Raw genomic sequence first — 14,786 nt, 5'->3', positions numbered from 1 at the left:
TGTGTAGAGTTCACTACATTATAGCTCACAGTCCCGCCTCAGTCCACATGACATGACAGTCATTTACAGTCTTCTTTTGTAAACAGTAACACCACTGACCTCTCCAGCCTTTGCTCAACAATTGGGTTGCAGCTGTTGCCATGGGAAACAGACGACTACAGCGACATGATCAGACTTTAGAGGGGTGGAAAAAAGTAAATGCTAGTGGAGATACTACTGAAAAGAAAATCTAAATTTTTTCTCCCTCTCTCACACTCTGTCTCCCAGGGCGACCAGATCTTCTTCCATGTACTCCTCCATCATTCGAAGAAGCCACCACAGCATCGATTGCCACCACTCTGTCCTCCACCACCTCTCTGTCCATCCCTGAGAGATCCCCATCTGACACGGCAGAGCACCCTCGCTACAGGTAAAAACACACATTACCCACAGTGACATCAGTGTTTTGTCGGGTTAATCCAACTAAAATCGTTAAAGGGATAGTTCAACATTTTGGCAAATTGGCCCATTGCCATAATCGCTATAGTCATAGCAGTAGGTTCGTTACCTTTATTTGTCGGTACAAGCTATTTTTAGAATGGTGGAGCAGAGCGGCGAGCTGCTCAGAGCTACGCTACAGAGGCTAATGGGATTTCTTGGTTTCCCTCATTAAACTGGTAAAGGTAAATTCATGCAAAACCGCTGATCCGCGTTGCCTTCAGGGACAGTTTTTCAGCAAGCAGTCTCTGCATTTAGCTCTAAAACAACTCTGTCTCATAACGTTCTGTTATTATCTCATAGCGTGGTGAATGTGCAGGTCACAACTTGTCCACCAGAGCGTTGTGGAGTTGTTGGATTGTGTATTTGATGAGTTTGATGAGGGAAACCAAGAAATCCCATGAGCCTCCGTAGCGTAGCTCTGAGCAGCTCACGGCTCTGCTCCGCCATTCTAAAAATAGCTTGCACCGACAAATAAAGGTAACGAACCTACTGCTATGACTAAAGCAATTATGGCAATGGGCCAATTTGCCAAAATGTTGAACTATCCCTTTAAGTCACAACTTCAACAGTGGAAACCCAGGTTATTGCGTCAGTATACTATTTATGTGGATGTTTAGGCGCCACACCTAATATGCTGCAGGTGTGTGTGCAGCTTGTTCTGACACTGTGTCCTCTGTCTCCAGGAGGCACACCCAGTCTCTCAGCCATGACGGGAGGTGAGTAGGAGACCATGAATGCTACTTTCACTTCATAAACCCTTTGGAGCAGAATTCAACTCTTCCGCTGTTTTTATGATGTTTTGAGGGTTGCTAGCCTTTACACACTGCAGGGTGTGGTGGGAGGTTAGAGGAGAAATGCGAGGTCAGCCTGTTGGTCGGTGCATTTATGAGTAGCCCTGTTCTTCTTGCTGCTAAGATGTGGCTGTGTGTGTGTTTTTTTCCACACGTGTTCCATTTCCTCTCTGCGTGTTTTTTTCTTTATGTGTTTGTTTGTGTTCAGGACCCAGGAGGAGCTGCGTGTGCGTGAGGAGGATCAGCAGACCATCACAGTGGAGGTGGAGCTGAAGAGACACGACAGCGAGCCCACCATCTCAGCCCCACAGCCCTCCTCTGAAACCAGGTACATACAACTGGGATGTCAGTAAAAAAAACAAAAACAATGTAATATCTTCCACAATCTGTGCTCCAATATGTCATGCAGTCATAAATATTACAAATATGCCATGAGAGAGATAAATGTAGTTGTTGTAGATCTGTTTCCATGAGCCCAGTGTCACTAGCTCACTGTCAGTGGATCAACTCTGGTTAAAAACACACAACACACTCTTGTTATATTGTCTTTATTGCTTTACTACCTGTGTGTACAGTATTAGCATAGCACAAACAGGGTTTTATGGGATTTCCATCCAAACTCTGTCACCTTATCGCAGGTTTTATCTTTAAATGTGGTTGTGTATTTTTAGGAGTTCACACATGATTTACTTTTGCTATTTTATTTTTTTTGCTCTATTTCTTTCTTTCTTTTTTCCCCATAATTTATTTCAAACCAGAATAACATATTCACATACAACAGATGCACAATTAGAACAAAATAAACAACAGTACAACCAACAGGAACAAGAACAACCAAACAAACAAGCAAAATAAATAAAATAAAATATGAATACAATAACAATACGTGGTTTAAAATGGGGATGGATGAAGCAAAGCTTTTAAATTTCCATCCCCGGTTTACATACAGTACACATAGACACACAAAACACCATCAAGACACACACTACCCATTCCCCCCTACTGTACAGATCAAACCTTTCTTTTAAACTCACTTAAGGTTTTACTATTTCTGATGCTTTCAGCCAAAGCGGTCCAGAGTGTTACCCAAACAAACTGAGATGCACGTAGTTTAAAGCAGTGGTTCCCAACCTTTTTTGGCTTGTGACCTCATTTTGACATCACACATTTCTGGCAACCCCTCTATCACGTGCAGTCACATTATCGTGGCCGCCAATCAAAATGCGCCAGCTCAGATATTTCTATATGCTGCATTTTATTTGAACTCGATTTATTTGAGAAAGTGAAAGTATAGAATACAGTTGTTTAAGATTGTGTGTGGTGTTTTTAATCATAATTTTTAAAAGAATAATAATTAGTTAAAAAAATATATCTTCGATCAGTATTTTTTTTTCAGGCGACACCATTTGAATTCCAGGCGACCCCACATGGGGTCCCGACCCCAAGGTTGAAAAACACTGGTTTAAAGTGTGTATTTTGTCACATGTAGCTCAGCCTCAGACACTGCAGCTTCCCATTGTGCTGAATGTCGGTCAGTGTTTATCAAATGGACCACACATGATAAACATGACACACACAGCTCTGTACCCTTTTCTCCGTGAACAATGACAAAAATAGTCCGCTCTGCCGTGCGCTCCCTGTAGACATGGGAGCTGATAGAGAACAGATAAGCTGTGGAGCTGCAGCGAGCCCTCCATGACCCCAATCATCCATTTGACTCAGTTTGCTGTGGCAATATAAATAACCTGCTGCCCCTGTCTCACCTGAGCTGTAACCAGCTGTTGGATGAGCTCACCTCACCTCACCTCACCTGTCCCATATACACACCAAAACACACATGCCGTTTATAGGATGGCACCAGTGGTGGACAGTAACAGAGTAAATTTACTTGAGTACTGTACTTAAGTACATATCCAGAGGATTTGTACTTTGCTTGAGTATTAGATTTCTTTGGTACTTATTACTCTTACTTGAATACATTTCCAAGACAAATATTTTTACTTTTACTCAAGTTAATTTCTAGGAAGGAAAAGTACTCGTTACTTTCAGGTCTGCTCTTTTTTTTTCTAAAATACTATTGAACACAAGCTGTTTGTCAAAGAAGGAAACCCTAACCCTAGAAGCAGCACATCAGTGCAGCTGCTTTCAAGTTTCAAGTTCATTCTCACAAACAAGAGTTAAAAGGTCCTTACATTCATTTAGAAAAAATTATAGTAATTCATTGATGTGAAAAATAAGAAATTTACTCTTACTCTACTTTTACTTAAAGTAAATGTAAAAGCATGTACTTTTGGATACTTAAGTACCTTTAAAAGCAAGTACTTTGTTACTCTTACTCGAGTAACATGTTGACTGAGCTACTTTTACTTGTAACAGAGTACATTTTGACCAGTAGTATTTGTACTCTTACTCAAGTACTAGGGTCGAGTACTCTGTCCATCTCTGGATGGCACACAGATGAAGACTGAAAGCCGCCTGACCCATTTGTTTCTTGGGCACAGGGGTTCCCCTGTTCTGGACAGATAAACGCTGCAGGCAGCTACTAGACAGGAACTGGGTTATGAAAGTCTGCACATGCATGTTAATCTGTGTAGTGTGTGTGTTTTTTTGTCTTTTAATGGGGTAACACTGCGAGGCAGACAAGGGGCTGAAGGGGCCCTGACATGGGGGAACCAGCCAGTAGAAGTAGGGCAGTGGGGCAGGAAGCCTGCCGGCCTGGGGCTGCTCCCATAAAGCTGCAACGACCTGACACTTTGCATAATTTAACCCAGTTTTTAATTGATCCTCGTTAATTGAGTCAGCATTTCAGCTTTATATGCGAGTGAAGCTGCATCAGGAGAGACATATTTAAAAAAACGATGTGTAAGACACAAGGAGAAGCAAACAGAGGTGATTTCATGCAATAGGAGCAGGACTTACATTTACTATGAGCTGGTCTGAGGTCAGGGGGGATTAGGGTGTGTCTGCTGAGGGAAACCAACTGAATAATTGGGTCTGATGCTGAGAAGGCAGTGGCTAGACATATGGCCTGGGGGTCTAGAGGGAGCTGGTGGTGAAAGCAGCTGAGACGGTGACAGTCGATTAAATCCGTCTTCACAGAGGAACCTCGACTCACCTGCAGCTGGACGAGCCGGCTAAACGATGAAGCAGAGGAAAGTGAGTCAGAATACAGTTGGAAGAGAGGATGTGTAGAGAGAAAAGAAGAGAAATCTCCTAGACAGCATCAGTAAATGAAAGATGGAGGATAGAGATGGAGATGTATGGAGAAGAAATGAGATATTAGATGAAAGAGCCTTTTTATATGGCAACTGCCAGCATCCTGTCCTCTTGTGTTATTCAGCCAATCAGTTCCCTCTTTGAGATGCCAACTCTGCTTTTTTGCCTCAGCGGTGACCAGACGGGCTTGTTCCTCTGATGGAGTTAAGCTAGACACAGAAGCTGAGAAAGCTCTGCGGATGCGTCTAAATCCTTCCTAATAGTTGATGATCTGGCCAGGAACAATGAAGGATTGTGGCAGCACACGGCCAGCTGGCAAATCTTAGCTTAAGCAGCTAAAACCACAAACACACCCGCACACACACAGATGTTGAATTTTAATCAGAGCCAGTTTACTCTAATAGCCTGGTCCTGTTTCTCTGCTCTGCTGCAGGAAAGTGGCTTTTGGCAAGTGACCCAATTAAAGGCTCTTGATGTCTGTGACTGCTGTGTGTGTCTGTGTGTGACCAGGTTGTTTCTTTTGTTCCTAAAGCTACAAGGTCTTTATATAATGATGACTGATATGCTAATTTTAAAAAACAAACAATCCAAAAGAGGGTTTTCTCAGCGGGAGATGGGGACACCCAGGGGAACAGGTGCAGCAGCAGATGTGACACAGCTCACAGAGACAGGAAAGAAACTTTAAAGGGATAGTTCACCCAAAATTGAAATGTCACTAATTATCTACTCCCCCTCATGTGGACTAAGGGCTGGGAGAAGTTTCAGAGTCCTCCGTGGCTTCTCTGAGTTACAGGGGGTCTCGGCGTAGCAGTGCATGTCCATATAACGGTTGCAAATGGATACCAACTGTCTTCGTAACAAAAAGACACACCAAAAAACATCCAAATACCTCCATGCTGCTCGTATGTAATGTCCGTCTGGTATTGAAGCCCCGAAATGCGAAATTGTTCTGAAAAAAATTAAATAAGTCTATGTTTCAAGCTTGTTTGTAGCAGAAGCTCCTCTTGAAGAGCCCTTAGTCGACATGAGGGTGAGTAGATAATGAGTGAAATTTGAATTTTGGGTGAACTATCCCTTTAACCCCTTTGTGTACAGTAGCAGTTTCGACTCAATCTGAATCTAAACACACGGATTCAAAACACATATTTTTGGATTTAGTGTGACTTCAACTTTCCAAAGACGTCGTTATCTGTGAACGGAGGAAAAATCCCTGCTTTTTTGTCCCACAGCGAGGTCCCGGAGGTAGCCGGTGCCGAGGCTCCCTTCGCCGCCGCCGCGTCCGACTGTTCAACGGCCCCCGAGGCGGCGGCCCCCTCCTCCTCGTCTGCCTCGGCCGCTCCCCCCTCCCCCGTGGCGTTGGCGGAGGACGAAGCCCCGTCCAGTCCTAAGCTGGTGGTGGTGGTGGAGGCGGACAGGGCCAGCCAGGTGTCCGGCTCAGGCTGCACCAGCCAGGCTTCAGTCGACGATGACGATGACGTGCCAATCACAGACATCTACTTTGTAAGTACAACTCCTCCCACACACACACACACACACACACACACACACATAGCCTCACACATGTACGTAGGCTACACACTCTCATATACTTTAAGATGCTTATAGAAGTTGTTCTGCTGTGAAGACTAATGTAAACTGATCTCAGACGAGGACTAGCTCTCATCACTTCTCATCGTTTTGAGTTTCTTATTTTTTATTCAGCCATCACCTCATCCCAGTGTCAGGATCAATGTGTTAATGGTTTGTTAAGTGACTGGACTGAGCTGTGTGATGCTCTCCTGCAGAGGCCTTGACACAAGGACCACAAAAAACAGGTGGAGACTCCGACTGGTACGGGAATAAGAGTGTGTGCACTGCAGTTCCTGCTTGATGTGTGTGGTGTAACCAGTTAAAGGACATGTTTGACATTTTGGGAAATATGCTAAGATCTGATTGTAGACTGCAGGCTATAGCTTCATATTTACAGCAGAGCCACAGGAGGAGTGGTGTCACGAAAAAACAAACATATTTCCTCATGTGTCAAACAATTTCTTTAAACACAGTGTGTTTGCAGAGTGATATCGGCATGTGCACCATCACTTTGCTGCTCCTCTTTACGACCTTCAGACACACTCGCATTTTGTGTAAATAACTAAAGCTTCTGCAATTTGCGGGAGTCGTTCAGTGGACTGGAGCGTCCTGCTACAAGCAGCTGTCTCAGTGTCCAGTTAGCAGGTGTAAATGTGTCCAAAAGCACATCTATAAATGAATGTATGAGTGTCAGGTGGAGCCTGAGGACAGACGCCACTGATCACAGTTACAGATAGAAACGTTCCCACCTGGCTGCGCTCCTGCTGGGTGTCCCCTGTCAGGAATCAAACACCCTCTAATGTGGCACGAGGAATCCTAACGGCCAACAGGTTAGTGGAGCTCTCGGCTGACTGACGGGCTCTGGCTTCACGCTTCAAAAGAGGAGACTGGCTCTCTGTGCACAGCAGCAGGGGGTCGGTGGCGCTGAGGTGTAACTACACTACACAGAACAGAAACTGGCCTCAGGCGCCGTGGTCGCAGGCGTCCCCTGGGGAGAGACCACATATGCTGCTGACACACGGGACACAACCAAACCTTAGTGCGAAAATACACCAATACATAACCTTTATATGGGAAATGGACAGGAACATTTCACCTTTCGACATCTCTCCTTCATCGCTCAGTTTGGTCATCTATAGCAGCTCATTCAGATAGATAGATAGATAGATAGATGTTATTAGATGTTATTAGATGATAGATAGATGTTATTAATCCCAGTAGGGAAATTCAGGTGTCTCTCGCTCATCCAGACAATTAAAACAGTTAAAACGCAGACCAGTACATACAGTACAATAACAGGGCAATAAAATAAAATAAATAAATAAAACACAAATTAGGCAGTACAGTACACTACACTACAAAGCCAGCCTAGTGTAAGAGCACGAAGAAATGTGGAAGTAAAGCTATAGAATAAAATCACAGTGTAAGTGCATGATAAGAACTGTATAAAAGATAAAAGACTATAAATAAAATAAATAGCAACTAATGAAACAGATCAATAGAAAATAGAAAGCCAACTTGTCATTTGATCATCTCCATCTCTCTCTTTTTTGTTTTTACTATCTTTGCCGTCGTCATCACTTCTCCTCCCTGACATCCCACACAAATGAGGTTTCTGCATGACCACTCAAGCTGCTTCTTCCATTGTTTAACGCCCTCAGGTGTTGCTTCACAACGCTCACAGAGAAAGAAAGATTTCAGTGTCATTGCTCCTTTATTACTGAAATTGGTTCTGGAGTTCCAGACGCCGGGGGCGGGTTTGTTGGAAATGTTTTCTCGGACAAAGAAAATACGTTGCTTGCGTAATTGCTCCTTGTACATTAGAGTCTGTTATTGTTGTAGTAAAGTGGAAACTCTGTCCCACTGTTTATTGATCAATTTGTTTTAGAATTGGATTTGGTCGGTTTATGGTTCTGTTACTCAATTACAAGCACACTGAGGGATTGATCTCTGGAAAGATGGATTCAGAATAATGGGAGTCCAGTTTCTCACCTCTATCTCTTGGCCTCAGTTTAGTGTCACACAGACAAACAAACAAACAAACAAACAAACAGGAGCAACCAGTTGTTGCGAAGGCTTTAATGATGTAGTGTGTAGAAGAAATGTTTGAATTTTGATTCAAGAGACGGCAGCGTTTGAGAACGTGTAGCCTTTCAGGGAAACACTGCATCATTTAGCTCTGAGATAGGAGGGACTGTGTGACAAGTGTGTGTCCGTGTGTGTGTGTGTGTGTGTGTGTGTGTGTGTGTGGTTACTTAACAGGTTCTTCACAGTGGCTCGTTTCTGAATTATTCAGCCACTATCAACAGTCTCCACATTCACTTTTCATGATTCCCGCTCCGCTCACTCACCGTCACCTCTCTGCTCTCCCACATCTGATTGTTTTTCTTCCTGTCGTCTCTCCTTCACCTCCACCCTCCTCCCATCTCTTTCTCTTATTCTACCACAACTTGTAAATAATTCTCACCTTCCCCTGTTCCTGAATGTCTCCTCTCTTCTCCTCTTTTACTGCTCTCTCTCTCTCCATGCCCCCCTTCCCTCTCCTCTGCGTTTTCTCAATCCTCTGATTGTCGTCATGAGTCATAATGAAAGTGGCGAGTGAGGAGCGTGTTGTGTTGTGGCAGGGAGATGTGAAAACAGCGTGGCTGCCAGACTTGTGAGTCTGTCTGTCACCACTGATTCAGTCCGTCTCCGTCAGGTTTCACACCATCCATGACAACCATTTCCATTTTCACCTCAGCAGTCTTTGTTCTGGCATTTTTGTATTTCCCTGCACCTTAAAAATGTGATGTGCATATAAAAGATTAAAAAAACCTTTTCACCTCAGCATGTTTCCCTTTTTTTTATTGGGTAACCCTTTCTTTTACAGTCTCATAACTACTGTGTAATTACAAGGTAAAAGAAAGACATTACAAGGTAACTAACACTGGTAAAATGATGGTAACTAAGTTATTACCAGCCAAACAGTCCATTAGTCCTTAGTAACTAGATGGACAGGTGAGATATTGGATTATACTACCAGGTAAATGGGTTGTAATTTATCTCCTTTTACATAGTAATTGTGTTATTATTTTACTGTAGTTACCTTCATAATGCCGGTAGTAATTACCCATTAATGCTGTGTTGTTCTTTAGTAATAGTTGAGATATTCTGGCATTGGCATCTGGCATTGAGGCAATCAGTTAGTATTTACTCTGTAGTTACCATCATTTTACCAGTGTTAGTTACCTTGTAATTTCTTTCTTTTACCTTGTAATTACACAGTAAATACACAGTAATTAGGGGACTGTGAAAGAAAGGGTTACCATTTATTGTGTTACATCGACTGTCCTCGCTTCTCTATCCCTCATCTCTATTTGTCATGTCTCTTTTTGTTTTGTGTCATCATGTGTCACACTGGCCTGTTGTTGTCAGTTTCCTGATGGGAGGACGGTGGTGGTCTCTCCTCTCCGACAGAGGAGGACGTGCCAGTCCAGTTGGCCTGTAAGTGACAGTAGAGATGTGAGGGTAACTGGCTGCTGCTGTCCTGGTAATAGGTTTAGACCAGCTCTGTGCATATCGCTTGTTTAGTGACAGTGTTGAGAGGAAACAAGATTTTTTTTTTCTTGGCGTGTACCACAAGAGCTGCAGCTTGTCATGATTTGTGGTTTATCCACTGAAGGTGTTTGCGATTGTGCTGAAACTAAAACAAAACAATGCCTACTCTGCAGCTCCCTGTGTTGTTGCAGACAGGAGGGTGAACAAAGACAAGACAAGACAAGAAGCCTCGAAATGAAATTGGAGGTGTCTGTCTTTCTTTTAATCTTGTGATAATTTTCTTTTAATTTGTTTCCTCGCTCACTGACAGTCCGCCTCCTTCCTCTTTGCACCTGTGTGGATTGTGTGTTAGCTCCATCGTGTGTGTGGGTGTGTGTTTGTATATAGGCTGTATGTGTTTGTGTGTTCAACATCATCCCACTACAACATCGGCGATGTACCGTGTTGCAGCTGCTTCTCTCTTTTAAAGGGGCCGGTACCAGCAGCGACAGGGAAGCTGCTGAAGCTTTCACAGACTCAGTGGAAAGAGCACGTCTGCTTGTTGGAAAGGAAAAAAAAAAATCAAACATCCTGTTGTTGTCGTGTTTTTGCTTCGACTGAGGATGCTCTCTGTGTCTGACTGTCCTGGCATCCTGGCTTTCTTCCCATTCCAACCTCCCGATTCCCACCCCTCATCCTCCCCCTTTTGGCTGATGCATTGACTCATCCCCCCCCCCTCTCTCTATCTCTCTCTCTCTCTCTCTCTCTCTCTCTCTCCCTCTCTCTCTCTGTACACCTCACTCTGCGTCCCAGGAGCTAGTCCACATGGGGCTGAACAGACATATGATTCATACACACGTCAGTAAGATCCATCATATTAACAGCACAGCCAGTTATTTGGTAATACGTTAACATCTTTGTTTGAGTCTGCTAACTGCTGAAAGGATTACCACATCCTTTTAAAAGACTTTTAACATTTGTTCTCTATGTCAGATTCACACTTTCAATGTGTCTCAGCAACATTTCCTCCTTTATGCATCCCTAATTTTCATTTCCTGTCTTGTCCTCTCTTCTCCTGTGATCTCCTGTGTCTTTCTCTCCTGCCTGCCCCTGCTGCTTGTCTCTGTGCCTCTGGCCTTTCCTCTGTCCCTCTGGCCCCCTCTGCTGTGGTGGGTGTGTAAAAACAGCCTCCAGAGGACAGGACCTGGGTGTACTCTCCGCTACACTATGGCTCAGAGTCTAAGGCCCTGCCAGATGGGGATTGGGAAAGAGAGACAGTAAGTGAGAAGCATCGGACTAAAATATACAGCACAGGAAAAATCTCCTCAGTCGAGGAATAAATTCAGTCCTAGACCAGCGCTGTGTGGTGGTGATCTTTCATCCGTCACAACAAGGATAGAAAGTTGTAGCTTAAAGGACAATCCCGGGTAAATTCAACCTGGGGCTGTAGTTTCCTAATAATTTAGGTCTAAAAGAATGAATCTCAAGATTTTCTTTTTAATGGCTCCTGTTACGCAGACGCTGTCTGTCCCCGAATCGCCAAGACAGCGTATAATGGGAGCGGACCGATCTTACACTGTTTAGGCTGTTTACATCCCACAAAACCACTTTTTTTTCATGGCTATTCAAACATCCACTGAGGGGTTTGTTTACTTCAAGAAAGCCGACATGTTTGTTGACATGAAGACGTTGTGGCTGTGAGTTGATATTCCTTTGCTGATAAAAACAAACGGGAGTTTCAGACGACCTGTAAACATACTGAGCGTGTCAACTTGACTCTCGCACGGGACTTTGTATTACAGCTCCGTTTACAAACATGTCGGCTTTCTTGAAGTAATCAAACCCCTTGGTGTATGTTTGAATAGCCATCTGACATTGTCAGTGGAAATAAAATGCGGTTTTGTGGGATGTAAATAGCCTAAACAGTGTAAGATCAGTCTGCTCCCATTATACGCTGCTGTGGAGATGCGGGGACAGACAGAACTACTGCATAACAGGAGACATCTTCATCTTCACATTCATTTTTTTTAGACCTAAAATACTAGGAAACTATAGCTCCATGTTGAACTTGCCCGGTATTGTCCTTTAACCCTCTGTAAGAAGCTTCTACATTAAATCTAGAAAAAGCTTCTCAAGTCCCAAAGTCTGTTATTACTACAAGGGTAGGCTTGGTCTGTGTCCAAAAACCAATCCCTGCATTACAGCATTCTCCATCCTCATTGATAAGTGGGTGGAAATGGTCAGTGGCTGCCCTGCATGACCATTTAGTCCACAGCCGGCCATCCTGTGTCCCTCCAACAACAGGCTGCTCACAGTTTACCACACCGTGTTACTGCATCGGCCTGTGTGGAGCCATCACACTCATGCATCTCCAGACTCCCACAGCTCATGTCGTTAGATTTTCACAGTTAGAATGAGTTCAGTCGACTTCCAGATGAGTCACATCGCACAGAACATGTTCATCAAACAATTGGTCCCCAATTGTTTCCTTCAGTTTTAGGCCATGTGTATGATGTTTTTGAAGATGTAATAACACATTGATCTAATGTGCTTCTGGTCCTTTGAGTTTACTTTGAAAGTTTTTCGGGGTCAAAAATGTATTTTCGGTGTTAAAATACAAATCAAATGTTCTCAACCCAGACTGAGCTTTGGGAAATCTGACAAATTAGAGACATGGGTCAAAATGGAAATGACTCACCAATGAACCAATTCTTGGCTCTGACTATTTTCCTTTAGAAGTTTTATGAGTTTGTCCTTGGCAGGCTGCTGGTCTACTTTGTTCAGTGTAGCAGCATTTGCCCATACGCTATCCTCTGATTAGATGTGATCAGGCATTAATTTTTTTTTTCTCTCCAACTCATTTTGTTTTTCATCTTTTTATCACATTAGACATGATGCTCTAATCAGACTTTTAATTAACTTGTGATAAATATCAAAGACATTGGCCTTATTGAAAAGAAAGCAGTAGTTCCTTCTCCAGTTGAAATACTACCATACCACCAGACTCTCTGCTGCTGTGAGTCACATCCAGCCCAGTGAGCTCAATTACATGATATACGGAGGGTTGACAAATTAAAATATTTCATTTTGGCTCAGGACATCATTATGATCCAATATATTCCATTAAATCATAAGAAGATGCGAGCGACTCCCACATAGCCCACAGGGTTCACAGACTTTCACTCTGTAATCACTTTAATGTGTGATGCATGAACACTGTGCATCTTGACTTTTTCTATTTTCAGGTGTGCAAGGTTTTTTTTTCTCCTTGCTTCACCCATTCTGTTTTCCTTTTTTCACTTTCTTCTAGAAATGCAATTTGTTTAGCCGCCTTAGTCAAAAATACACAATTTTACACCCTGTGGACATCGATGTGTGTATAACGTGGACACTCTGTCTAATACATTCCCTGTGTGTCTTCAACAGTAAACCGTGTTCTCTGGCAGAGAGGAGCGAACGTCTCAGTGGAGAGGACTCGTCAGTCTGAAGTCCAGATCTCAGCGGTAGCAGCAAGATCTCTGTCTGAGCCAGGATTTTAAACATGCATACAGAAACTCAACACACTGAGGGAGAAAGTGACTGAAAACCAGAGGGGGAAAAAAAAATCCTGGCAGTGACAACATCACTGATTTCCTACCATCCCTGCCTTTCACCCTTAACAAATGAAAATTATATCGATTTAATATGTGTATGTGTGACATAGTGCGTATAAGGCCGTAGTCTTATATGTTTGACATACATGAAAGACAGAAGAAACTTACTGTGTTCTGTTTTACACAAGCACAGCCCTCCAACAGGCTCTAAAAGGGCCGTCACACTCACTGGCACATGGAGTTGTGAGGTGAGAGGAGCTACTGGTTCCCCACTGGCAAGACCCAGTTCACATGTTCATTTTAATGATGTCAGTTGCAAGGAGAACATAACAGCGCTGTATGTTTCTGAAGAACAACACTACGTGAAAAGAACAACACTACACTACATGAGTCTCTGCTGCTTCATGAAAAGAAGATAGAGGTGAAAATAAGAACTGTTGTGACAAAACATTCAGTTCCTGAATTCACCCAAAATTGACCCGGAATCTGAAAGTCGATCGATTTAAACTTTATATTGGGTCATTTAGTTGACCACATAATATTAATGTATAATTTTCATGTCTAACATCTCATTTGATCTTTTTTATCAAATGAAATGAATGATCAAAGAACATGATACTTAAAGGGACAACGAGGAGTTTGTATTTGGTTATAAAAGAGTCTCATATTAATGTGGATGAATCAACGCTACCCACACTTGTTAAAGGCCCCATTTTCGATAAATATATCGTTCTGTCTCTATCGTTATTTTGTTATTATTATTAATGGTGGAAATGCTGGTCGAGCCGACCAGCGTTTCCTTACTTTCAGTTTCGCGGACGCTGCCCGCGAATCGCCGTTTATGGTCGGAACTACGACGGTATCTGATCGTCTTTGAACCTCCGATTTTCATTGTTGATGAATGAAAACATTCTTGGCAAGAAGTCTGTCTTGCGCCGGTCCAAGAATTTCACCCTGCGCGCGGAGGCTCATGGTAAATGTAGTGTGAAAACACTTCGCTTTCCAAAACTCCTCATAGTCCCTTTAACATATTATCAAAAACACAGTTGTTCATATTTTGTACCAAGAATTCAACTTGGACAGTTTCATGTCCATCCAAGACTCAGCAACGCGGTGCAGGAAATCAGTCAGACTTCCTGTAGTAGCTCCTCCCACCTAATAAAAATGTGCAAAGACTGGTTCCACCAATCAGGATAAGATCATCAACCCTCCTTGGCAGATTTCAGTGTGCTCACTCAGAAGTGCATGGTCAAAGATGTTGGAGCGCTGTGCTTGTGCTCATAGAACTGGAGTTACAGTGATAACCATTGTTTGACCAATCAAAACAGAACCTCTAGACGTACGTCATCCTCACATTTCCAGTAGTGAAAATATGCAGCTTAGTTTATAGAGGACAGAAGCGAAAGATGCCATTTCCTTTAGTCAAGATAAACAGTTGAATTCATAGCATAATAATTTATATCAAATGTTTTTACTTTTTTTTCTGAACGTTTCTTTGGTTGTTTTACTACTGTGAACTTTAATTTATTTTGTCTGTTTGTATTTTATTATAAGTCGTCATTGTTACTGGTACTTTTAACTTTGTAATGCTGTTTGTTTGTTTTTTCAATTTGCATCCAAA

The 14,786-nt window shown here is 42.9% G+C and overlaps 1 protein-coding gene across 6 annotated transcripts in view; it reads left to right on the top strand.

The window, feature by feature from the left end:
- pip5k1ca (phosphatidylinositol-4-phosphate 5-kinase, type I, gamma a) overlaps positions 1–13,813 on the top strand; it is a 60,227-nt gene extending 46,414 nt beyond the window's left edge. Inside the window, exons 13-20 of one of the 6 annotated variants that reach the window (XM_085773850.1) lie at positions 268–409; positions 1,164–1,196; positions 1,480–1,599; positions 5,717–5,987; positions 9,471–9,539; positions 10,386–10,430; positions 10,760–10,849; positions 12,999–13,802. In XM_085773850.1, coding sequence (XP_085629976.1) covers positions 268–409; positions 1,164–1,196; positions 1,480–1,599; positions 5,717–5,987; positions 9,471–9,539; positions 10,386–10,430; positions 10,760–10,849; positions 12,999–13,001 — 773 coding nt within the window. In that variant the 3' untranslated portion in view covers positions 13,002–13,802. Of the gene's footprint in view, positions 1–267; positions 410–1,163; positions 1,197–1,479; positions 1,600–5,716; positions 5,988–6,271; positions 6,318–9,470; positions 9,542–10,385; positions 10,431–10,756; positions 10,850–12,998 lie in introns of all 6 variants that reach the window. The other 5 variants (XM_085773851.1, XM_085773855.1, XM_085773852.1 and 2 more) reach the window with 5 other exon arrangements.
- The last annotated feature ends 973 nt before the right edge of the window (positions 13,814–14,786 follow it).

The sequence above is a fragment of the Trachurus japonicus genome, chromosome 4 (genome assembly GCF_045865225.1).
Source record: "Trachurus japonicus isolate A0001 chromosome 4, Traja_1.0".
NCBI lineage: Eukaryota > Metazoa > Chordata > Actinopteri > Carangiformes > Carangidae > Trachurus > Trachurus japonicus.
Note: the sequence above shows the minus strand (reverse complement) of the source record. Positions and strands in the feature narration are given on the sequence as shown.